The sequence below is a fragment of the Hyperolius riggenbachi genome, chromosome 12, assembly GCF_040937935.1.
Source record: "Hyperolius riggenbachi isolate aHypRig1 chromosome 12, aHypRig1.pri, whole genome shotgun sequence".
In the NCBI taxonomy this organism is placed as follows: domain Eukaryota; kingdom Metazoa; phylum Chordata; class Amphibia; order Anura; family Hyperoliidae; genus Hyperolius; species Hyperolius riggenbachi.
This window is the reverse complement of record NC_090657.1, coordinates 104,677,165-104,703,413: the sequence shown is the minus strand read 5'-3', so window position 1 is coordinate 104,703,413 and position 26,249 is coordinate 104,677,165. Positions and strand designations below refer to the sequence as shown.

At 46.5% G+C, this 26,249-nt stretch overlaps 1 protein-coding gene across 16 annotated transcripts in view; it reads left to right on the top strand.

Annotated features, from left to right (window-relative positions):
* CALCOCO2 (calcium binding and coiled-coil domain 2) overlaps positions 1-26,249 on the top strand; it is a 755,339-nt gene that overhangs the window by 556,674 nt on the left and 172,416 nt on the right. For 15 of the 16 annotated variants that reach the window (XM_068263852.1, XM_068263854.1, XM_068263855.1 and 12 more), the window contains one exon: positions 15,224-15,440. In XM_068263852.1, coding sequence (XP_068119953.1) covers positions 15,240-15,440 — 201 coding nt within the window. In that variant the 5' untranslated portion in view covers positions 15,224-15,239. Of the gene's footprint in view, positions 1-5,628; positions 5,716-15,223; positions 15,441-26,249 lie in introns of those variants that run through there. The other variant, XM_068263858.1, reaches the window with a different exon arrangement.

Genomic DNA, 26,249 nt, shown 5'->3' with positions numbered 1-26,249 from the left:
ATTCGCGAATTGCTAGCGATTGTGATTTTGTCGTGCACTAGCCCAGAGATAGGAGTGGAGTGAGACTGAGAATAGCCTGAGATGGAGCAGAGAGCTTATCTGTATTGCAGTCCCACATTACACAGAGGCTAGTTGCTGGTAATAGGACTGCTGTCCCTGCCAGTCTCCCACACAAGTCAGAAAGCAGCCCTCCTGGAGTCTAGGGACTGTCAAAACTTTTCAACCTGTTTAACACCTTATCTGCACATGCAGTCATTTTAACAATGGGGAGAGACCAGACAGTTTTTTTCCCATGGACCCTCCTCTGCATCATGCTGTGTATATTTACCAGCTTGCCTGCCCTCTAATTGCACTTTTATCAGCTAGCCTAGTGTTTTACAATGCCTTACAACAAGAAACCTGAATACAGCAGACACAGGACCAACCCTAATGGCCCATACTCACGGGCTACAATTGTCGCCGCAACACGCGGCACGCGCGTGTTGCGGCGACAGGTCGCCCGTGAGTATGAGGCGTTGCACGGGCGCGCACCCCGAACTGTCACTCGTCGCTGATGTCGCCAGGCGACTGAACCGCTCAATCACCTGGCGACAGTTGCCACCGCAACTCCGCCGCAACTGTCGCTAGTCCGCGTGAGTACGCGGACTAGCGGCAGCAACCTACATAAAGAATACGGAGCTTCCGGCGGGGGGAGGAGGAACGTCAGCGACAGCTTCCATCGCACCGCTGGTCCCTCTTCCGCGTGTGTACGCGGAGGGACCTGGCGAGGAGCTGTCGCCGGCCTGTCGCGCACACGCTCACGTGTGCTGGCGACAGGCCAAAAAAGTTGCCCGTGAGTATGGGCCATAAATCACTGAATTAAAGGCGGCCTGGGGGGCAGTCAATGCCTGGCTGCTACAGTCTCTACTTCCATGCAGTTACCAGTTGCAGAGAGAGGGACTGAATGAATCTCAGGAGTTGATGCTGTACTATCTCCACACCCCTGACATATCCACCACTACCATGGACAAGGTCTCCTCCTGCCTATCTGCCATCTCCTCCTGGATGTCCGCTAGGTTCCTAAAACTAAATCTAGACAAAACGGAATTTATGATCTTCCCACCCCGGTCATCCCTGGACCTCCCAGATGTGCAGGTCACTGTTAACCACACTACTATTCACCCTACCTCTCAAGCCCGCTGTCTGGGTGTCACCCTGGACTCCGCACTCTCCTTCACTCCCCACATCCAAAACCTCACAAAGTCCTGCAACTTCCACCTTCGTAACATCTGTAAGATTCGCCCTTTCCTGACCCCTGCCACCACCAAACTCCTCATCCATGCCCTCATAATTTCCCGCCTCGACTACTGCAATGCCCTTCTGTCTGGACTCCCTAAGACCCGAATAGCCCCACTACAGTCCATCATGAATGCGGCTGCCAGAATTATCCACTCCTCCCATCGCTCCACCAGGGCGACTCCCCTCCGTGAATCCCTCCACTGGCTTCCTATCTAGTCCAGAATCAGATTCAAGATATTGTGTCTGACCTACAAATCCATCCACAAAACCTGTCCAACCTACATTTCTGATCTTACTCAGAGATACACACCAAGCCGCTCACTCCGCTCCTCCAATGAACTTCGCCTGACCGTCCCCCGCATCACCCAGTCCCATGCACGCCTCCAAGACTTCTCAAGAGCCGCTCCGACACTATGGAACTCCCTACCTTCACCCATTAGGGCAGCCCCCTCCTTCAACACCTTCAAGAAGGCCCTCAAAACTCACCTTTTCACTCTTGCCTACCACCCCTCACAATTGCTCTAAACCCAGCCGAACTCTGGTCCCCTACCTCTCGTGTCCCTACCTCTCCCTCTAGATTGTAAGCCTTTGGGCAGGGTCCTCACTCCTTTTGTGTCCTACCTGATCATGCACCTCTATTACTGTGCACCCATGCTATGCATTTGAGTGAACCTAACTTGCCTAACTCCATGCTCCCATCCAGTGACTGACTAAGCATTACCTTGTACTCATACTGTGCTGTGTGATCTGGTTTTCTTGTATTCCTGTATTGTCATATTGCTGTTTGTCACCCCTAAATATTGTCTGTAACCTAAATTAATGTCCAGCGCTGCGTAATATGTTGGCGCTTTATAAATACAACAAATAAATAAATAAATAAAAAATACTTGGATCCCTGACTAGGATGAGTGCCTTCTCTCACTGACTCATTCATTACTGTGGTTCTTTTAATCATTGAGCTGAAGGAAATGAATGAATCAGTCAGTAAATCAGTCATGAGTCAGGCGCTACTGCTGCTGCTGTGTAATCTGATACCTGAGTGAGTTGAGAGGCATTTCTCCTCTCACTACCCAGTTCAGCAGCGCCCTTCCCTCCTCCTGTCGCCCTTCCCTCCTCTTGTCGCCCTAGGCAAGAATTTATAGCTGCCTAATGGCTCAGACGCCTCTTGCATTACATGTCCAGCAACCACCAACAATCAGCATTCATGTAGATACCCATATTTGGTTACACAATTGTCAGTGCCAGCTCCAGCTTCAAATTTTTGAGGGGGCAACAAGGGATAACCGGTGGGTGTCAGGGAAAAATGTTTTCTGTGTGGATGAGAGGAGAGTGAGGGCTCACAGCAAGTGCTAGTTGGATGACGGGAGCATAAGGGCACAGAGAGCATGTGCCCTAGGTAAATAATGGGAGAGTGAGGGCACAAAGAGCACTAGTTCGATGGCGGAAGAATAAGGGTGCAAAGAGTGCTAATTGTATCATGAGAGAGTGAGGGCACAGAGAACGCTGAGTGTATGGCGGGAAACTTGAGGTCACAGAGAGCACTAGGTGGATCGCGGAAGAGTGAGGGCACAGAAAACACTAGGTGGATAAGGGGAGAGTGAGGGCACAGAGAGCACTAGGTGGATAAGGGGAGAGTGAGGGCACAGAGAGCGCTAGTTGGATGGCAGGAGAGTGAGGGCACAGAGAGCTCTAGGCCGATGGAAGAGTGAGGGCACAGAGAATGCTAGGTGGACTGTGGGAGAGTGAGGGTATAGAGAGTGCTAGGTGGATAATGGGGAAGTGAGGGCACAGAGAGAACTAGGTGGTTGGTGGAAGATTGAGGGCACAGAGAGTGCTAGGTAGATGGCAGAAGAGTGAGGTGCAGAGAGCGCTAGGTGGATGGCGGGAGACTGAGGGCACAGAGAGCATTAGGTGAACGTGGAAGAGTCAGGGCACAGAAAATGCTAGGTGGATAAGGGAAGAGTTGATGGCACAGAGAGCGCTAGAGGGAAAGCGGAAGAGTGAGGGCACAGAGAGCACTAGGTGTACAGTGGAAGAGTGAGGGCACGGAGAGCCCTAGGTGGATGGGGGAAGAGTGAGGGCACAGAGAGCCCTAGGTGGATGGTGGAAGAGTGAGGGCACAGAGAGCACTAGGTGGATGGCAGGAGAGTGGGGGCACAGAGTGCGCTAGGTGGATGGTGGGAGAGTGAGGGCACAGAGAGGCATACACCTGAAATCACCACCAGAAGACTTGGGCGCAGGATACAGCTGGCATATGGCTTATCCTGCTGCTGCCCAAGTCCCGGCGGCGTTGATTAGTTTTCCCCCTCCAGGTCCACGTGGATAGTGGGGATGTTGTAATTCGGCTTCCAGCTATTGCTGGAGGTGGAATTACAGTGTTTTAAAAGTAACTTCAGATCCGTCTTCTGACGGCGCCGAAGTTACTCACTCAAGCGCCGCTATAGCTGTAATTCCTATTAAGGTCTATGGTGGCGCCGGCTGCGTGGGGTGGGGGGTTGCGGGAGTGTTGTGGTGGGTATTGGTTCTTCAGATTACTTTTGCCCTGGGGCCCCATTTTAGCTAGAACCGGCCCTGGGAGGCACGATTGGGAGACCTAGCAATATCCTTCCTGTGATAGACCGATAGATTGCTCTTTTTGAGTGCTGGGAATACTGTTGTTCTCAGGATCTGATCCAAAATCTCCTGCACTGTTATTACAGCGTGGGACAGAAAGCGCTAGGTGGATGGAAGGAGAGTGAGGGCACAGAGAGCGCTAGGTGGACAGCGGAAGGGTGAGGGCACAGAGAGTGCTAGGCGGATGGAGGAAGAGTGAGGGCACAGGGAGTGCTAGGTGGACAGTTGAAAAGTGAGGGCACAGAGAGCACTAGGTGGATAATGGGTGAGGGCACAGAGAGGTCTTATTTCTTTTTGAAAAATAGGTGAGTATAATGACTTGGAGGGAATGTCTGCTGACCTTTTAGAAATAAGCTCTTCATAGATATAGAAGCAGGAGAGAGTTCTCAGAAGCATGGCATTACATGCCCAGCAACCACCAACAATCTGCAGACGCCCATATTTGTATACATTATTGTTGTTATTTTTAGTATTTATATATCGTTGACATATTCTGAAGCACTGTACAGAGTATGTTGTCTTGTCACTTAACCGTCCCTCAGAGGTGCTCACAATCGAATCCCTACTATAGTCATAAGTGTATGTATGTATTGTGTAGTGTGTTTATTGTAGTCTAGGGCCAATTTTAGGGGAAGCCAAAACTATGTTTTTGGGACATGGGAGGAAACCAGAATGCCTGGGGAAAATACACACAGACATGGGGCTGGGATTTTAACCAGGGACCCAGCACTGCAAGGCAAGAGTGTTAACCACTGTGCCACATGTGCAGCAACTGTATGCAATACCAGGGCAGTTGGTGGGAGGCTGCAGTTACCATGTTATTCAATCGCCCATTGGAATCAGCACTTATTATTGCCACTGTTCATTAAACTTGATAAACATAATAGATTTGTGGCGCACTAAACTCAGGTATGGTAATACCCTGACAAAAGCCACAATTCACTAAGATCATACTAGTGTTAATAAGGCAAGTGAAAACTTATCACCACACATTGGGGCTGATTCAGGAAGCTGCGCTGCTATAGCAGTAGGCCTGAACGATTTTAGGAAAATATTGAATCACACGATTTCTGCTTTAGATAGCTTTAAAAACCGATGCTTTGACGATCTCAAGATCGTCATTTCCGAAATCGCGATTTCAATCGCAAAACGATAAATCGTTCAGGCCTATATAGCAGCGTGAGCTCCAAGACAGCACCGCAAGCTAAACCTGAGGCTGCACGCTATGCGTGGTCTTGCAGCGTAGTGTGCCTTCCTTGCTTACATGCGCTGCTTACATAGCAACGCACCTTCTATTAAATGCCAGCCGCTGCTGTGAAGTATTGCGACCGCGATACTTCACTAAATCGGCCACTGCTATGTTAATTAACATAGTTACTATGCAACTGCTCAAAATATTCTCAAGCAAACTGAACAAATACTTTAACTTCAATACATGCAATCCGAAGATCACATAAGCAAATGTAAAGCCAAAATAAATGTATACTTTGTAATTCCAAAACAGACTTAGATATCATAAAGCGTATGGAAAATCAATAACATAAAAATATATCAACAAATAGATACACAAAAGTATTATCAGTGATGCAAAGCATGGAAACTGCATTTGAACAGACTTCTGGCTCTTAAGCAGTTACTGTACAGGCCACACCACCAGGTACGGCTCTTATTTCTAGAAAGAGGGAGTGGAGCTGGGCAAGGTGCCTCACGATAGCAGGAGAAGGTGATCACCAGGAAGTTCTGTTTAAAAACAACCATTGCTGTTGCACTAGATTTGATTTCTCCAGATGTATAAAGTTTTTCTGAGAACCACTCGGTTTGGCAGTGAGTATTGTTTCGTTCTGTACCTATATGAGATAAACCTTCCAGATGGAATACTCTATTGACTGGTAAACAATGTAAGCCCATAGTTTGTGTAAAGGAAGCAGTAGAGTGTTTGTTATTCCGTATTAGCCAGCAGTAAAAGCAAGAAGTTTTGAATCAGGATGATACCATTTATTGGCTAACATAGAGATAAATAAAATGTAAGCTTTCGGCTTGCAGGAACCAAGTACGATGAAGGCATATTAGCCGAAAGCTTACTTTTTACTTATTTCTAAGTTACCAAACAGAGTAACCAAGCAGCTCAGGGTGACCCAAACTACTAGGAATGTATAGGGGGATAAAAGGGACCAAAAAGCCCTCCTACTAAAAAAAGCAAAGCTTGGTATAATTTGCTATCTTAAAACAGAAGGACATCTGCAATAATTCACCTATAAGTGAACATTTGTGGTCATCCACAATACACTACTACTGAATATGCAAATTATCCCTTTACCCAATAAAGTTACTGTCACGTTGGTGTGTGATGAGATAGCGTAACGTGAGGCAACTGACGCACAGATGCGTAATGTACAATATATACAGTATAAACAATAGGTAAGTAAGGTCCAGACCGGTCCGTAGTCAACACAGAATCAGAGATATCGAGATACAGAGTAATTAGGCTAAATCGTAGTCAATAATCGAGCAGAGTCATATACATAAGTCAGATGTCAGTCGTATTGTAAGGATTAGGCAATAACGTAGTCAGGGACAAGTCGGTGACTAGTATCAGATGACAGCGGTACAGAAGGATCAGAACTACAAAAACAATACTGACTGACCAAGGGCGTAACAATAGGGGATGCAGCCCATGCTCTCGCAGGGGGGCCAGGGCCCCCCCTGGGGCCCGCTCAGGGACACTTTTGGGGGGCTGGAGGGGTCGCAGCATGAGGGGATAGCTTGGCGGCACGTCGGTGGGGAGGTGGGACAGTCCCCCCCGCCCTCACCTCAGTCTCTCCCCTCTGAGCTCCCCTCCAGCACTGAATAGTGAGTATGCAGGCAGCGGGGCAGTGGCAGATACATACCTTCTGTTCGCTCCAGCGCGGACGTTTCTCCCTCTAGTGTCTGATGCGACTTCCTGTTTATACAGGAAGTCGCATCAGAAGCTAGAGAGAGGAACATCCTTGGAGCACACGGAAGGTATGTATCTGCTGCTGCCCCGCTGCCTGCATACACTTTATTCAATGCTGGAGGGGAGCGCAGAGGGGAGAGCCCGAGGTGAGGGCGGGGGGGGGGGGGACAGTCCCACCTCCCTACCGACGTGTCACCAAGCTCTCCCCTCATGCTGTGACCCCTCCAGCCCCCCAAAAACGGCCCTGAGCGGGCCCCAGGGGGGCCCTTTCAGAATTTCTGCAGGGGGGCCCAGCGATTCCTAGTTACGCCCCTGTGACTGACTAGAGTACATAATTATTGTGTGTCTCTGCGTCCCTGTGTGTGTGTCCGTGCTTTGCGCTACTGCGCATGTGTCGTACGGACAGCCTTGACACAGGGAGCAGGACGGGCCAGGGGGCCGGCCAGCTGGGCGTGTGCGCGTGTGGCTGGGGTGCGCAAGTGCGCGCTGACTGTGCAGCGATGGTCACATGGGAGGGAGGAGAGGGCCTCCTTTCCGACACAGACCTAGAGCCCATTTTTAAACGGGCTTAGGTCTACTAATTCTATACATAACAATTCTACTTAGCTACGCCACTGGCTGTTGGGACTATCACTTTAGGGCTCTTTTAGGGCTGTTTCACACCTCAAGGTATTCTGTAGCGATTCACTATGTGAAAAAGCCTTTACACTGAAAAACCGCAAACACAATGCAATTTCTTTGAAATTTTTACAATGCAATTTTGTTGCAGTTTTTCTGCAATTGTGTTTTGCGATTTTTACTTGATGCTAGGAACACAAGGAGAAACTCAGAAGAAATGCAGCATGCAGGATATTCCAATCAGGCAAAATCGCATTGCACTAGTATAAAAGGGTCCCTGCGAGGCCACATAGCAAAAGTTTTTTGTGGGGCCATCATATCTAGGCACCTTTGAGCAATGCTACCTGCCCCTACCCTATGAATATTTAAGTTGATTGGTCAATTTACATTCTCATACAGTGCACACTGTATCTAGTCCATGACCTCTGAGACAAAGTCAGAGGGTGGAGCAACAAAGCAAATTTAATAGTGAACACCTCAAGTGCCATTTGGGCCCCCTCTTCTTCAGGGCCCCATAGCGGATGCTATGGCTATTGCTAGGCCCATGACTTACCACAATATTAAAAACAAAAGTAATCTTTTTCCATGGAATTGTATGTTTTACCACAGAAAGCATTAAATGGAGCAAATGGATAAATGTAAATATATTGTACTAATGCAGGGCTGGCTCTAGAAAATATGAGGTGAGGTGCTGTGCTTGCTCAGCCAGTGAGGTAGCGGCTGTACTGTATCCAAATCTAGGAGGCTCCTCAGAGTAATTGCACTAGCACTTGTCCCACCACTAGCTCTGTACTACCTGTCAGAATATTAACCTAACTAACGACCAGGAATGCCCCTGTTTTTTATAGACTTCAATTAAAATAGATATTTATTATATCTAACTTCTACCGTAATAAATGGTATCATCCTGATTTAAAACTTCTTTCTTCTACTGTCATAAAACATTGTTCAGTCTAGCTAGTCATAGATACATTCAGCTACAATTAGAGCCAACAAATTACCCAGCGCTGTACAATAAATAGGTTTACAGATAATGATAACAGGGGTGACAGCACAATACAGGTAATAGACAATAGATAGAACAATACAGGTAACAAGCAATAAGTTACACAACACAATGCAGATAGTAATACAATGCCAGATCATGCACTGGAGTGGTAGTGGTAAAAATACAAGTTCCATAATTCTGGGTAAAGTGCACACCGTCAAGTATGATACACAAGGGGAGAGGGCCCTGCCAAAGGCTTACAATCTAGAGCAGTGGTACTCAAACTAAGGCCCGCGGGCCAAATTTGGCCCCCTGAGGCTTTTTTACCGGCCCACCACACACAAAATGTATTATAGATGCGGTCAGCTACATCTTTAAATATTGGTGGTCTGCGTATAGAACAGGGGTCTCAAACTCGCGGCCCGCGGGCCATTTGCGGCCCTCGATACAATCTTTTGTGGCCCTCGCCGGCAAAAGCTTCCTTATAGTTTGCTTCAGTGCTGCCAAGTAATCCGCCGCATCCCCACTGCTAAATGAGGGCTGTAGAGCCCCCAAATCGCCCCGGGGGCAATCCGCCGGCATTTCCTGGAAGGGGCAGAGCTTTCAGCTTCAGCTCTGCCCCTCCTGACGTCAATCGCTGCACGGATCGCCGCCTCTCCCCGCCCCTCTCTGTGAAGGAAGAGTGAGAGGGGCGGGCCGAGGCGGCGATGCGCCGCGATTGTGAAATTCCTTATGCGGCCCAGCCTCATCCTGACTTTGCCTCCTGCGGCCCCCCAGGTAAATTGAGATTGAGACCCCTGGTATAGAATGAAGCCAGAAAGCATTAATTCGCTGATTTCCATTTAAATTCCACATCAGGTGACACTGTTGTCCAATTACATAGTTAATTGGGTTGAAATTGGACTGTAGGTTGTCACCTGGGTATGCTTCACTGTCTGGTGAACAAAGACTTCGACATCATTTTATGTACACTATGGCCCCTGAGCAGTCTGAAGTATGTTGACCCGACCCCTGATCTAGAGGGAGGAGTTGGTGACACAAAAGGAGGGGGTGCATTATGAGGAGGAAGATGGAGATATAGATCCAGGAGTGAGAAATCTGGTACTGATGGATTATTACACCAACACCCTAATTTCTTAGGTATCGCTTTAAAGTGTTGCTGAACTGTGATTTAAATTAGATAGTTAGCACCTCTGAGGACAGTTAGTGATAGACTGTGACTATGCATTCTGTAAAGAGCACTATGTACAAAGGTCATCTCTACCAGCCTACATGGGGAGAAGGGTAAATTAAAGCTTTGGACAAAAAAGGGGGGAGGGGGAGTTGTTCTTTCTTTAAAAAAAGGAAAAGAGAAAATAATTTTGGCATGCTTGCCCCCTTTAAATGTTCTTTAACCCCTTCTCACACATGCAGCTAGTCTAGCAACCTGCATGGGGCTCTGCCATACTAACCAATACAGCCCACATGGTACAAGTATCAGTTAAGTTTTCGGCTATAAAAGGGTGCCGGGTATAGCCGAGATTTTTTTACGGCTATATAAATGCGGCTACAAGGAGGATGTTTTGTTATATCAGCAGGTCACCAATTCGGTTATATCACAAATAGGGTATATTTTCAGTATAACATAAAATGAGGCTACAACGAGGATGTCTAAAGATCAGTTGTATCAGCAGGTAATACATTCGGTTACATTTTTAGAATAACATATGTTTTGGAATGTGAATACAATGATAATAAATTCAGTTATACCAGTTCAAAATAACGTATACAGTACACCATCTTTGGGTTAGTCACCACCAAGGGGTCTTAGGGTTAGGCCCCACCAGGGGGATCTTAGGGTTAGGCACCATGGGGGGAGGGGTCTTAGGGTTAGACACCACCAGGCAGTCTTAGGGTTAGGCATCACCGGGGGGGGTCCTTAGGGTTGGGCATTACGGGGGGGGGGGGGTCTTAGAGAGACTCAGAGACAAACTTAACGAACATAAGGAACAGCTCTGATACTTACCCAGGGCTTCCTCCTGCCCCATTAACACGTCTAAGTCCCACGCTGCCCTCCTGCGGTCTGCTGTTCAGCCGCGGTGAGCTCCGTTACCAGGCTCAGTTGATGCCAGTCAGGGTCTACTGCGTATGCACAGTAGACCCGGACTGACGTCAGCGAGGCTGGTAACGGAGCTCACCGCAGCTGAACAGCAGACCGCGGGAGGAGGGCGTGGGACTTAGACGTGTTAATGGGGCGGGAGGAAGCCCCGGGTAAGTATCAGAGCTGTACTTATGTTCGTCTGTGAGTCTCTTTAGGGTTAGGCACCACCAGGGAAAGGTTCTGTGTGAGAGTAGGGAGAAGTTAGGTCATAGAAATTACTTTTCTCGGCTATATCACTTTATTCCCGGGTTTATTATTTTTCTCGGCTATATCCTGCCCCCTTTTATAACCAAACTAGACTTTCTCTGCTATATCTGGTACCTTATCACTTTTCATATCCGGTGCCCTTTTATAACCGAATTTACGTTTCTGGACTATACCCAGCATTCTTTTATAACTGAATTTACTTTCTCTGCGATATCCAGCACCCTTTTATAACCGAATTTACATTTGTGGGCTATATCCTGCACCATGTTATAACCGAATTTACATTTCTCGGCTATATCCAGCACCCGTTTATAACCAAATTTACATTTCCTGGCTATATCCATCACCCTTTTAAAACCGTATTTACATTCCTCGGCTATATTCACCACTTTTTTTATAACCGAATTTACATTTCTTGGCTATAGCCATCACCTTGCTATAACCAAATTTACATTACATTGACTCCCCCTCTTCCTTAACCAGTTCGCATTCAGTCGTTTTTCACTTTATGCATCCGAGCAATGTTCACCTCCCATTCATTAGCCTATAACTTTATTACTACTTATCACAATGAACTGATCTATATCTTGTTTTTTCCGCCACCAATTAGGCTTTCTTTGGGGGGGTACATTTTGCTAAGAGCCACTTTACTGTAAATGCATTTTAAAAGGAAGAATAAGAAAAAAATGGCAAAAAAATCATCATTATTTCTCGCTTTTCAGAAATTATATTTTTAAAATAAAACATGCCTCCATAATTAAAACTCACGTATTGTATATGCCCATTTGTCCCGGTTATTACACCTTTTAAATTATGTCCCTATCATAATGTATGGCGACAATATTTTATTTGGAAATAAAAGTGCATTTTTTCCGTTTTGCATACATCACTATTTACAAGCTTATAATTAAAAAAAATTGAAATATTTCATCTTTACATAGATATTTAAAATGTTTAGACCCTTAGGTTAATATTTGAGTTTTTTTTTTTTTAATTGTAATTTTTTTTGTTTTTTTTTCAATTAAACATTTTATGTGGGTATTTTTGGGAGGGTGGGATTTAAATTGTATTTTTTTTAGTAAATATGTGTATTTTTATTTTTATTTAACATTTAGCTGTAGTTTACTTTTTGGCCACAAGATGGCAGCCATGAGTTTTACAGTGACGCCACTCTAAGCGTAACACGTACGCTTAGAGCGACGTAGGGGAAATAGGAAGCAGTAAAGCTAGGCTTCCGAGAGAAGCTGTCGCTTTTTCTGCGGGGGAGAGGAATCAGTGATCGGGCACCGTTGCCCGATTCACTGATTCGCTGGCTAACAAACCGTGGGACGGGAGCGCGCGTGCACGCGGGAACGCGCAGGAGCGCAGATGGCAATGTCAAATAGTTAAATAGGGGCTTCAACAGAGTGCTATCATTCATAATACATAACTTTAAATATAATAGTCCCAACATTTGTATAGCGCTGGAAATATATTATAATCAAAGAGAAAACACATCATATCATGAATTCATTATAATATATTTAAAGTTATGTCTTATGAATGATAGCAATCTGTTGAAGCCCCTACTTGTGTCAGAGTCTTTAAAGGGAACCTGAAGCGAGTAAAATTATTTAAAATAAACACATGACATAGCTGCAAATGAATATTACATACTAACCTCACCGTCAGTTCTCCTCAGAAGCTCACCATTTTCTTCTTACAGTGATCCCTTCCAGTTCTGACAATATTTTGTCAGAAGTGAAATACACCAGTTGCTGTCAGTTATATATCAGCAGCTGTCAGTTACAACTGAATGTGCAAGGTAATGTCCATGTTCCCCTATGGCTCAAATGGGTGATGTTACAGTTTAATAGTGTGCTGACCAGGAAGCTGTTAGGGGGTAATGGCCATTTTTAAAATGGAGGACAGAGAATTCCATTGATCACAGTGGACAAATCGGACTCGGGAGAGGAGAAAGAGATTGAGGAGTAGACTACATGGGAGGTAAGTATGTCCTGTGTATGGTTATTTTGACTTTTTATTTTCAGTTCAGATTCTCTTTAAGGAAGAGGGGGAGTCAAGGGACTCTATATTATAATATTATTATTAGTTAGTTGTGTCTGAGTCCTCAAGGAAGGAGTCAAAGGAGTGTTGCAGGGCAAAGTGGATAAGTGGGAGACATCAGGCTGAGTGTTGCAGGACGTATGAAAGTATGAGTAAGCAAAGGTGGCCATACACTGGTAAATTTTTTACTCCGATCGATTATTATAACAGATAAAAGAATCGAATGGATCAAGAATCGAGCTGTCATTTTGATGCAGAATCTATTCTTATTGGTCAATATTTGATAAAATTCTTAAAATGAATCGATCGAGTATGTCGGGTTATTTCAATCGATGGAACAAGAATCAAGAGCTTTTCATTATGAACTCGATCGACGTTTACTCGATCTGATTCATCTGGGTGCTAATTTTGTGATCAAACATAGCCTCAGATCAGGGGTGTTGCTAGCCCTAAAGATCAGTGGCACGTGCCTCGGATCTATTCTGAGGTGCACTGGATTTCCCCCAGGCAGAGTCAGGCAGCGGGCAGCAGTACTCCACCTAGTACACCCAGCATTGAAGCACCACAGCACCCAGCATGCCCCCATAGAGACACCACAGCTCTTAGGCGCTGTTAAATTCATGTAACTGTTGCTCCACCCATGACCACACCCACATTCTGGTGCATGGACACACCCATTTTTCGAATGCAGTGCCCAAAAGTGCCCCGAATCTCTTAGGATCCTAGCAACACCCCTGCCTCCGATTGATTAAAGGTGGAAAAATGGAACAAAAATCGATCCTAGTGTATGGGCAAAAAAAAAAATCCATTCATGTTACCAACTAAAAGTGAAAATATTGGTAATATTTTCCAACTGACTTTCCCAGCACCCATTCTCACACTAAGCCTCCCTCCTAATGCCTAACAGTATCTCACCCCTCCTAGTGCCTAACACTAACCCTCTCCTGAAAAATCTAAGGGCTGGTTCACACTCAAAACGCAAATTGCGATTTTTGCTTCATGAAATTATGCAATTTTGCAGCATTTGCATCTGTGATTTCTGTTCAATATAAAGAGAAACACATACCAATCGCCCTCAAAATGTTGCATGCAGCACGTATGCGATTTTATGCAAATTGCAAATGCTGCAGTGAAAATTATTGCATATACATTATACATTAGTAACAGCGCTTTGCTGATCGCTGGCGATCAGCAAAGCATTGAAAAGCTCTGACACTAACTCCCTGGCACCCAGCTACTAGTAGCGGATTGACTAGCTTGTGAGATAGGTAATGCTGTAGCACCCAGCTCACTGCCTTGGCGTAGTGTAGCCTGCAATTGTGGTCTATTACACAGCTACTGAGACAGGCACCCAAATGAACTGCTTCAATGACTGGGCTTCCTCCTTGGGGGAACATGAGGGCTTTTTCAGCTGCTTTTATCTGTGAATCAGACTTTTGATTAGCATAAATTAAAAAGGAGATCAATTTTAAAAGAACTTGATCTGTATCTTCTTCACCCATCACATCTTGTTACACAGTTTTCATGAACACAAAATAAATATTTGGGTTCTCTGTTTGCTAACCTGCTAGATGCTGTATATAACCTTTTAACAGCCAGTTTAGAGGTTTGCAAGTGGGGTCATCTGGCTACCTATACTGGAGGGAAGGGTAGAGGGGTCATCTCGCTACCTATACTGGGGGGGGTCATCTGGCTACCTATACTAGATTGAAGGAGGAGGGGTCATCTGGCTACCTATACTGGTGGGAAGGGGGGAGGGGTCATCTCGCTACCTATATTGAAGGGGGCGGCTGGGGACAGTGGCCTTGGGCGGTAAAGAGTACGAATCTGGCCCTGGTTAGCACACCTGATTTGTGTACTCATTCTGAAGCTAAATACTCACCACCCCATGAAGGAAGATGGATCCAGCGACTTCTCCCTAATGACCATCTTCCAGCTGGCGGGTACATGTGACGTCACATGTCGGCACATTATGGGTGCAAACGGGAAGTCAAGCGATCGCGGTACTTTGCGTGGAGTTGTCATGGATCTTAAAGATCCGATCTGCCGTGATGGTCGTTATTGCCACGTGATGCTAAACGATGTTCACATGATTGTGCACCTGTACCCACATTGCGAGATTGCGAAATTGATCACTTGCCGCTCAAAGTTTTGCTAGTTGTTGAAAAAATTGTCGGTAAAATCATGCCGTGGGTACGGGCCATGAGTCCGTGAATCAGACATTCCTGCATATAAGGAATCAGCACAGTAATCAAGCAAGTATCATTTTTAGAATAAAGTCATCAATGCTTCTTCATGGCATAGCATTAATATGATTAATTTGTAGTTGTTAATAATGGATATTTCCTCTATAACTGTGTCATAAGTACTAGAAACTCACTTAAAATTTCACTTTCAGTTTGTGGAATTTTAAAATGGCTGAAGGTTCTTTAAAAACGGATGATGGAGAAGATTATCTACCCTATTCCATGGAGCTAATAAACAAGGACACCTTTTCTCAAGCCATCTTTCCAGATGTAAAGCACTTTTACCCACCGAACAGTGACATCATATGTACCTTCCACAAAAGAATACCATTTGATACTGGCAACAGAGACTGGATTGGTATTTATAAAGTAAGTTGGTATTGTGTCATATATGGATAAAGTAATTCTAACTTTCCATCAAAACCAATTAAGGCTACAACTTACATAAAAATGCAGAAGAAAGCCAATCACTACCTTTCTGTGAATCTTGAATAGCACGGTGGCATAGTGGTTAGCGCTCTCTCCTTGAAGTGCTGGGTCCCCGGTTCGAATCCAAGCCGGGTTAACATCTGCAAGGAGTTTGTATGTTCTCCCTGTGTCTGCGTGGGTTTCCTCTGGGCACTCCGGTTTCCTCCCACGTCCCCAAAACATACAGAGAAGTTAATTGGTTTCCCCCTAAAATTGGCACTAGACTATGATACATGCACTACACACGATATATAAATAGACATATGACTATGGTAGGGACTAGATTGTGAGCCCCTCTGAGGGACAGTTAGTGACAAAACAATATACTCTGTACAGCGCTGCGTAATATGTCGGTGCTATATAAATAAATAAAATAAATAAAAATAAATAGTACTCAGGGAGTAGCCTTCACAAATCAGCAGTATGTGAAGGAGGACACATGGACCTGAGTTAAGATGTGTTTATATAGCATCCATTGATGGCATGGCATCGCAGATAGCATTCACAGCTTTAGAGTCCCAGGTTTAATACCCAGCCTGGATTGCCTATGACCTCCGCTTGTTTGTGTGGGTTTCCTCTTTGCATTTCAGTTTCCTCACACATCCTCCCAAAAATATTCATAGGTTAAAATAGGTCTCAATTGTGACCATAAAATCCCCAATGTCAGTGCAGGCTGCAGAAGTTTCAGTAGAGTAGCTTGAACAATGTTAAAAAACTTCTGTGCCTCATAATACAGGTTTTGTTGGTTAACAATGCATCCTCCCAAGAAGTTGGCATACCAGTTTTCTGGCTTTCCAAAGACTGGTGAGAGATCATGTCATTTGTGGAAGGTGGGTTTTCTCTTAGAGCAGCCCAGTGGGGTAGGAGTGGCCTGAGCGGTACTGTACTTCTGCTTGTGCATCAATAGAAACAACTAAACGTGGGCACCAGTTCATTAGGCTTCTTTTATTCCAGGAGTGACATATAAGACATTTCAGATGTTAATTCAATAATACATCACCGCAAGTAGTTGACCAGTTCTAGAGTAGATGGTGTTGTCGACAATTGTTTCGCGCTTATCAGCGCTTTTTCACAGACGGGACTCCATGGCGGGGAGAAGCTCACCGCCATTCGTATTGCTTGGCGTTATATGCATGACGCTAGGCCTTCCTCCAAACTTCCGGGCCCCAGTTACCTTTAATTGGACCCTTAGGGTTCCTACCTACTTTGAAACCGGAAGATGAAGTACCCTTGATGGACTTACAGGAGCTTTTTAATGAGGGGAATACTCAGAGTGATTCAACTGTAGAACCAGTAATTGAATTGGGGAAACCATTCATTGCATGCAGGTCTATTACCCTCTATCCGCCCACACAGGGATCAGTAATTGATCTCTTTCAGCGTCAGGTACTGAGGGAGACAAAAGCTTTAGTGTACCCCCATGATGACAGGAATCTTACCCCACGAGAATGGAGAGCCATTAATTGGCTGAAATCCCGTCAAGATCTGACGATCAAAAAGGCGGATAAGGGGGAAATATTGTTGTACAGTCCACTGCGAAATATATTATTGAAGCGAGACGCCAATTGGACGATCCCACCACCTATGTCAGGCTAAAGTCTGACCCCACCCTTAAGATTCAGAAGAAGCTCCGCACTCTATTACAAAGTGGGGTGTAGGCAGGTTTTCTGAGCCAGAGAATGGGGAATGATTTACTTCCTGAATTTCCAAAAAAGCCAGTTATTTACTTTCTCCCCAAAGTGCACAAATCTCTGGTGGATCCCCCGGGCAGGCCCATGGTCTCCGGGAGGGGCTCGGTCACTGAGCCCCTCTCTAGATACCTGGACCATGTCCTTAGACCGCTCCTGTCCCAAATTCCTTCGTATCTTAAAGATACGCTACATGTGTTACAACAAGTGGATGGGATGCAGTGGTGTGAAGGAAGTCAGCTGGCAACCATCGATGTGGTGAACCTGTATAACAGGATACCACATCGATTGGGGGTCAGCCTGATTTTTGACATCCTCATTGAAACGGGACACCGTGATCTCCTGGAAAGTGAGTTTTTGTGCCGTTGTCTTAATTTCGTGCTTGAAAATAATGCATTTAGATTTGGAGGGGAGTGGTTTCAACAGATATCAGGAACCGCGATGGGAACGTCGGTGGCCCCCACATTTGCGAATCTTTTTTTGTCCAAATGGGAAGATATATACATCTATGGGGAAAGAAATCCCTATAGATGTTATCTGAGGACATGGTCCAGGTACGTGGACGATGTGCTTGTCATCTGGGGATCCACCAGAGATAAATTTGATGAATTTCTTTCATATCTGCAGATCAACGATATGAACATGCAATTTACGGGAAAGTGGGGGGGAGAGAAAGTTTCTTTTCTGGATCTGACCTTAGAGGTGATGGGCAGCAAATTAATCACTAGAGGTTTTCGCAAAAACACCGCAACAAATTCTCTCCTGCATAGTATGAGCTATCATCCCAATCATGTTAACCTTCTTGGCAGTAACCCCGAACGTAGTTCGGGGTAAGCCGCCGGAGGGTGCCGCTCAGACCCTGCTGGGCCGATTTGTTTAATTTTTTTTTTTGCTGGACGCAGCTAGCACTTTGCTAGCTGCGCCAGCACCCCGAACGCCGCCGCCGCCGCGCGCCCGATCGCCGCTATACGGTGCGGCGCGCGGCCCCCCCCCAGACCCCGTGCGCTGCCTGGCCAATCAGTGCCAGGCAGCGCCGAGGGGTGGCCCGGGACTCCCAATGACGACGTGACGTCGGTGACGTCATCCCGCCCGTCGCCATGGCGACGGGGGAAGCCCTCCAGGAAATCCCGTTCTTTGAACGGGATTTCCTGATCGGAGATCGCCGAAGGCGATCGAAGAGGGCGGGGGGATGCCGCTGAGCAGCGGCTATCATGTAGCGAGCCCTGGGCTCGCTACATGATATAGAAAAAAAAAAATTAAAAAAAAACTGCCGCGCTGCCTCCTGGCGTATTTTTTTATACCGCCAGGAGGGTTAAGAAGTCACTTCCTTATAGTCAATTTTTACGTTTAAAAAGAAACAACACTTTAAGGGAAGATTTTGATATTCAATCAAAAGAAATGCGAAATAGATTTATCAATAGAGGGTACGATCCGGCAATGCTAGACCAGTCACTAGATAAGGTATGTGAATTAGATAGAGCCGAATTGATTAACAAACAGACTAGAAATCGAGAAGAATTGGACAAATTTGTCTTCACTTTTGATTATTCCCACATATCAGGAAAAATTAGAGAAATAATATCCCGAAATTGGCAGATGGTAGAAGGAGACGAGGGTATCGCCCCACGTGTTTTGGGGGGTCCCCTCATCTCATTTAGACGTGGTCCTACTATAGGATCTCTGATTGCACAGAGTGAATATGTCCCTAAAAGCCCATCTACCTGGTTGAGTCAGCATCCAATAAAGGGGTCTTTTCCCTGTAGAAATTGTCCCACGTGTGAATTTATGATTAAAACTACCTCCATACAATTGGGGGCATATGTGCATCAAATTAAGGATTTTATTACTTGCAGGACAGCATTTGTTGTCTATGGTGTATTCTGTCCCTGTTCCTACTTCTATATTGGGAAGACCACCCGCCCAATCCGTGAGAGACTGGTAGAACATCGCCGGTCTGTCACGAATGGGGCTGGTGCACAAAGATTAATTAGCCATGTTAGAGAGGCTCACAATGCCAATGCAGATGTTTTACGCATGGTTGGCTTAGGATTGATTAAAACTCCCAGACGGGGAGGAGATAAAGGAAGGATACTCTCCCAAAGGGAGGCACTACTGATCTCGAGGACCAATGCTGAGGGTCCCCTAGGCTTTAATGACCGTAATGAATTAAGCGTATTTTTGGATAAACATGTCTAGCTTTGCTTTTTTCTTCACCCCTCTCTCTCTCTCTTACCTCTTGGTGCTTTGACTTACACTTATGGTCTGCTCATTTATGCTTTAGGTCCTTAGTTAGGTATAGAATGGCTATCCACTTGTATAATGTGTTTACATTTGGGGTTTGTATTGCAGCCTGCACTTCAGCCGACTGGATCCCACCCCTTTCTTGTCCCAGCCCGCTATAAAAAGGACCCTTTTAAAAACGTCCCAGCACTGCTGGCCATTATCCTTGGCCTATACAGTGGGACGGAATCCGCCTGTTGACGGAGACTATGGTAACGCACCCCACGACATCACGTGGGTGTGCGCCGTAGACAACAGAGTCCTATTGGGGAAGCTGACGTCTGACGTGCGCTCCATGTTGGAGCGCACGCGTTCTTCCGCTCCTTAATGTGGGTGGGACGGCCCGGAAATTTGGAGGAAGGCCTGGCGTCATGCATATAACGCCAAGCAATACGAATGGCGGTGAGCTTCTCCCCGCCATGGAGTCCCGTCTGTGAAAAAGCGCTGATAAGCGCGAAACAATTGTCGACAACACCATCTACTCTGGAACTGGTCAACTACTTGCGGTGATGTATTATTGAATTAACATCTGAAATGTCTTATATGTCACTCCTGGAATAAAAGAAGCTTCATGAACTGGTGCCCACGTTTAGTTGTTTCTATTGATGCACAGTTTGAAGGTTCTGTCAGCGTGGAGGCACAGTATTAGAAGCAAGTCCAGTAGAACATAGAGTAATCTCCCAGCAGTATCTAATACATTGTGTGCGAGGTATCTTTGCCTGTTGTGTTGTACTTCTGCTTGTGTCGCTGATCTAACTTACCATAGAAGAGAGCTGAAGAGGAACGCCAGCCATAGTATGAAGCCTTCCAGAGCCCTGCAAAGCCCTGCTGCATAATACAGAAACTAGTAGTTGATGTATTTATTTGAAAAGAGGGGAAAAAGTAATCGCAAGAGTCATTATGGCTCTTTTTCACTTTGGAATTTACAGTTTAGGTCCATTTAAGCTTCCCCCAAGAATCTAAACCTAGACCAAGGCAGGGGTAAAGTACTTAACACCTGGGGGGACAGCAGATGGGGGTCCATTGCGTATGCTGGTCACCGGGATATCGCACCCATTCGACCACGTGCAACTGAGATTTTCCAGAATGCCTAATCGTTGATTTCGACCGATTTCAGAACAAACTTGATGGAATCCTTGATCGGGCTGACATGTTGTGGCACCAGTTTTTTTTTGTGGCACCGATTCGATAAGATTATTAAATCAGGTGCTCGATCAGGCCGCAAAATCATTAGATGCATGGCCACCTTAAGAGATCTCAACACGCAATAAGTGCTGGGGGTACAAAACATATAAGGATCTCTTAGCTTCAAGTAATTGCTAATAGAATAAACTATTGGAGCACCATTCACAATGTGAACGTTTCTTGGAGTTATAGTGTAATAGTAGCCTAATAAATAGTTGTATTAGATTAACAGTATGGAATTGATTGCAGATGCTTCTGTCGTATTCACACTGTATCTTTTAAGATATAATACAAAGCAGAAGTAATGACCCTTTGAACCTTCCTGCAGTAAACCTTATCTCAAGCAATCTCTGTTTCTTGGCTGTTTAACTGCTTCAGAAAACAGGACTGTATTAAACCCAGTGCAGTGTTCTTCCCAGAATTTTTTTCCAGCTGGTTTGGCATAAAATAGTAGCCAGGGTGGCATGAAAAAGTAGCAATATGAGAAAATGCAGGGCTGGTGCTTCTGAGCGCAATTCTGCTTATAGCATAGGAGGAGGTGAGCCGATGACAGCCGGGTGCTCATCAAAACTAGCCGGGTGGAGCACCTGGCTAAAAGAGCATGGGGCGAACACTGCCAGTGGGAGAGAAGCTATTTTGCATAGATAACAACTGAAGTTTTTATTTAACTCGAATGGCCCATACTCACGGGCTACAATTGTCGCCGCAACCACGTGACACGCTCGTGTTGCAGCGACAGGTCGCCCGTGAGTATGGCGCGCGCCCAGAACCGTCGCTCGTCGCTGCTGTCGCCAGGCGATTGGCGCGGTCAATTGCCTGGCGACAGTTGCCACCGCAATTTCGCCGCAACTGTCGCTAGTCCGCGTGGGTATGCGGACTAGCGACAGCACCTGCAGTTGAGTGCACCGAGTTTCTGGCGGGGGGGAGGGACGTCGGCGACAGCTTCCGTCGCGTGCCTAATCCCTCTTCCGCAGTGTGTATGCGGAGGGACCTGGCGACGAGCTGTCGCCGAACTGTCGCGCACACGCTCCCGTGTGCTAGCGACAATCCACAAAAGTAGCCCGTGAGTATGGGCCATAACTTACTGTACTGGAAAACAATATGAGACTCTTTTCTTTGCTACTAATGTTCTATTTCTTAGCTGTACTACACATATAATTCATTATCACAATCTCATACGTTTATTTTTGCTTCAGATTTGCTTTAAAGTGTGCCTGAAATAACTAAGTAAGTGATGAAGTGAACATGGATAAATAGTACCAATCCTACTTTATTTTTTTATTTTTAACTGTAAAAGCTAAGAATACTGCTACAGTTTACAGTCTCTCAGCAGTTGGGTGAAGGGTGTGTGGCTTAAGTGTCCCTCTTTCTTATCTCAAAAAGTTTGGAGGTATGAGTCTGGTACCTTTGTGCCTGAGGGGAAGACAATAAAGATGGGCAGTGAGATGCTAAAAATTCCATCTTGCATGCAACTGTAATGCAAAATTTGTATGCAGCTTGGGGTTGGTCAGATCAAATGCTCTTCCTGCTGATTTGAATAGGCCCAGTTCCTAGCTGCATACAATTTGTATGGAAGCCAGAATTCCTAGCATCTCACTGACAATCTCTAGAAGTTTCAAAACAGAGAAATTGCCAGGCCACAGGGAATTCTTTGGGTGGATATGACAGATTGCTTTTCTGTTCTATAGATGGTCATGGCTTTTACACTTTTCTATGAGCTCTATAAATATTGTAGGTTTCCCATTAAATTAAAACCTTATTCATAGAAAGCTTTAGAAGTATCCTTAATGAATTCTGCTGCTAGCCTCCATTATTGATTGTACATCATTTGGCAGTTTTCTCAAGGCCACTGCATGACCATTGTTTTCATATAATTGAAAGATTTATAGCCGTCAACGAGCATCTCTGTATCCTGCCAGGCTGAGCTGCAATTACACCACTTTCCTCCCTCACACGTGGGCTGATTTATTCTGGCCATGCAATATTAGAAGATTTTTAAGGAAACCTAAAGCAAAGTAGAGAAAAAGAATTTCACTTACCTGGGGTGGGACTTCTACCAGCACCCTGCAGCCGCCCTGTGCCTGCTCCATCCTGGACCGATCGTCCCCTGCAGCTGCTAAGTTTTGTTTTCCCTGGCTCTCCAGTCGATGGCCACTGCGCCTACGTGGCCCTGGCTGCGCATGTCCTCCTGCGCATTCGCAATCTGTGGAAATCTGGTACTGCACATGCACAGGATGCTCCCGGCGGCAGGAGTGTGAACGAGAACGCGCACGGCCAGGACCATGCAGGCGCAGTGGCCAGGGAAAACAAAACTTAGCTGCTGCAGGGGACTGGAGGATCATTCCACACAGAGCGGCTGCAGGGGGCTAGTAGAAGCCCCAACCACCCCAGGTAAGTGAAATTCTTTTTTTTGTTTTAGGTTCACTTCACTAGATTATTAGGGGCCCAATGCACCAACTAGCAGTAAGATTGCTTTGCACAGGCAGCACACGACAATTCTATCATTACTAATGGTGGGGAGCACCGCCCATTAACCCATAAGTGTCACGCACGGTACCACTATAACACACACGGCGCTAATGGGATAAAGGGCAGTGCACCCCTGGCGCTAGTATTGGTAAAATTTAAAATACATTTGATAAAACACTCACACACACACAAAATATTAAAAACCAAGGACACCAAGATGGTTATTTGATCATAATATTGATTGAATATGACCATTCTTTGTTAAATTGAGCACTAGAGGAATGTAGAGGTGTGGTATCCAATTGGTGGAAGCATAGCTCTTTACTTCATTAACCACTTCAGCCCGCAGGTGATTTCACCTTCAGGACGAAGGCAATTTTCCCGTCAGCACTCCTTCCATTCATTCGCCAATTATTTTATCACTACCTAAATGAGATATAGCTTGTTTTTTTTTTGCCACCAATTAGGCTTTCTTGGGGTGGTACATTTTACTAAGAATTATTTTATTCTAGAAGTATTTTAACAGGAATAATAAGAAAAAAATGGAAGAAAACATAATTTCTCCGTTTTCGGCCATTACAGTTTTAAAATAAAATGTTCTACTGTGGATAAAATTCACGCATTTTATTTGCCCATTTGTCCCGTTTATTGCAACGTTCAAAATATTTCCCAAGTACAATGTATGGCACAAATATTTTATTTAGAAATAAAGGTGCATTTTTTCAGTTTTGAGTCCATAATTAATTACAAGCCCATATAGGCTCAAGCAGTGGCGGCGCCACGCTGGGGCTTACCCAGGCTTCAGCCCCAGCTGGCGACACATTAGCCCCCCTAAAAGCCCCCCCCCCCCCCGCCGCGTCCGACCCGACCTTGCTTACTGGCTGCACTGCCTGCAAAAGGACGAGCCTCAGTACTGACGAGCCTGGGAGTCTGAATGGGAGGAGGGCTTGGGCTGGCGCTGACTGTCACCACACAAGCAACCACCAGCGATCAGTCACCGCCGCCCCGGCCCGGGTGCTGCTGCTGCAGTATAGTACGCGCATGTCACGTAACGACCCGCCCACCCGCGCAGCTAGTAGTTGCGCTGCGGCAACCGCCCAGCATTGCCAGCCCAGGCCAGCACTCAGTTGTCACCGGTAAGTGGTCACACCGACCCAGTGGCAGACTGGCAGTGAGTGTGACCCTCCAGCCCAGACAGGCACGGTGGCACCCACAGTGGTCAGCGGCAGTGCACAAAGGTCCAACTAGAGTCTACTGCAGTCTGCAGCTCAAGGTGGGTGTCCTGCTGTCCTGTTCACTACTCCGGCAGCCAGCCAACTGACAAATTGTTTTTTGCACCACAAACCACCAGGCCTGGGGGGCCCCAGCCCACCCACCACCAGCCAGGAGCCAGGCCTTAGCTGCCCTGGGGCCCCCAGCCTACCACCACCAGCCAGGCCTTAGCTGCCCTGGGGCCCCTAGCCTACCACTGCACCAGCCAGGCCTGAGCTGCCCTGGGGCCTCCAGCCCACCACCACCAGCCAGGTCTGAGCCTGAGGCCTTCTGCCCAGCCCACCACCAGCCAGGCCTGAGCTGCCCTGGGGCCCCCAGCCAGGCCTGAGGCCTCCAGCCCACCACCAGCCAGGCTTGAGGTGCCCTGGGGCCCCCAGCCCACCACCACCAGCCTGACTACATATCCTGGGGACATCTATACACCTGGCTACCCATACTGGGGACACTGGCTGTCTGTCATGTGCATTTACTGGTGAAAGGCTGCCTGTCATTATGTGCATTTACTGGTGAAAAGCTGTCTCTCATTACATGCATTTACTGGGGAAATGCTGCCTGTCATTATGTGCATTAGCTGGTGAAATGCTGTCTCATTACGTGCATTTGCTGGTGAAAGGCTGTCTGTCATTACGTGCATTTACTGGTGAAAAGCTGTCTCTTATGTGCATTTACTGGTGAAACGCTGTCTCTTATGTGCATTTACTGGTGAAAAGCTTTCTCTTATGTGCATTTACTGGTGAAAAGCTTTCTCGTATGTGCATTTACTGGTGAAAAGCTGTCTCTTATGTGCATTTACTGGTGAAAAGCTGTCTCTTATGTGCATTTACTGGTGAAAGGCTGTCTCTCATTACATGCATTTACTGGGGAAACGCTGTCTGTCATTACATGTATTTACTGGGAAAACGCTGTCTGTCACTATGTGCATCTACTTCATATTTTTTTTATGTAACTACATTAGCTGGTACACCTACATTACAGTTAGCCCCACCCACATGACGTCATGACCACGCCCATTTTTCGCAGAGGCACAAATTCCGCCCTGGGCTCGCTACATGATTTAAAAAAAAACTATTTTTTTAAAAAGTGCTGCGCTGCCCCCTTGCCGCCATAATTGTAACGGCAAGGGGGTTAAAAAGTTTAGTCCCTAAGGTAACTATTTATGTATTTTTTTTTTTTAACCACTTGAGGACCCACCCTTTACCCCCCCTTAAGGACCAGCGTTGAATTCTGTGATCTGTGCTGGGTGGGCTATACAGCCCCCAGCACAGATCAAACACCAGGCAGAGAGATCAGATCACCCCCCTTTTTTCCCCACTAGGGGGATGATGTGCTGGGGGGGTCCAATCTCTCCTGCCTGCGTGTGGCTGGCGGGGGGGCACCTCAAAGCCCCCCTCCGCGGCGACATTCCGCTTCCCCCTCTCCTACCTGGCCCCCTGGTGATCTGGGCTGCACAGGACGCTATCCGTCCTGTGCAGCCTGTGACAGGACGTCCCCTGTCACATGGCGGCGATCCCCGGCCGCTGATTGGCCGGGGATCGCCGATCTGCCTTACAGCGCTGCTACGCAGCAGCGCCGTACAATGTAAACAAAGCGGATTATTTCAGGCTTGTGTTTACATTTAGCCTGCGGGCCGCGACCGGCGGCCCGCAGGCTATTCACGGAGCCCCCTGCCGTGAATTGACAGGAAGCAGCCGCTCGCGCGAGCGGCTGCTTCCTGATTAGCCTGCAGCCGGCGACGCAGAACTGCGTCGCTGGTCCTGCAGCTGCCACTTTGCCGACGCGCGGTATGAAGTGGTTAAACTGTAATTTTTTTTTATAT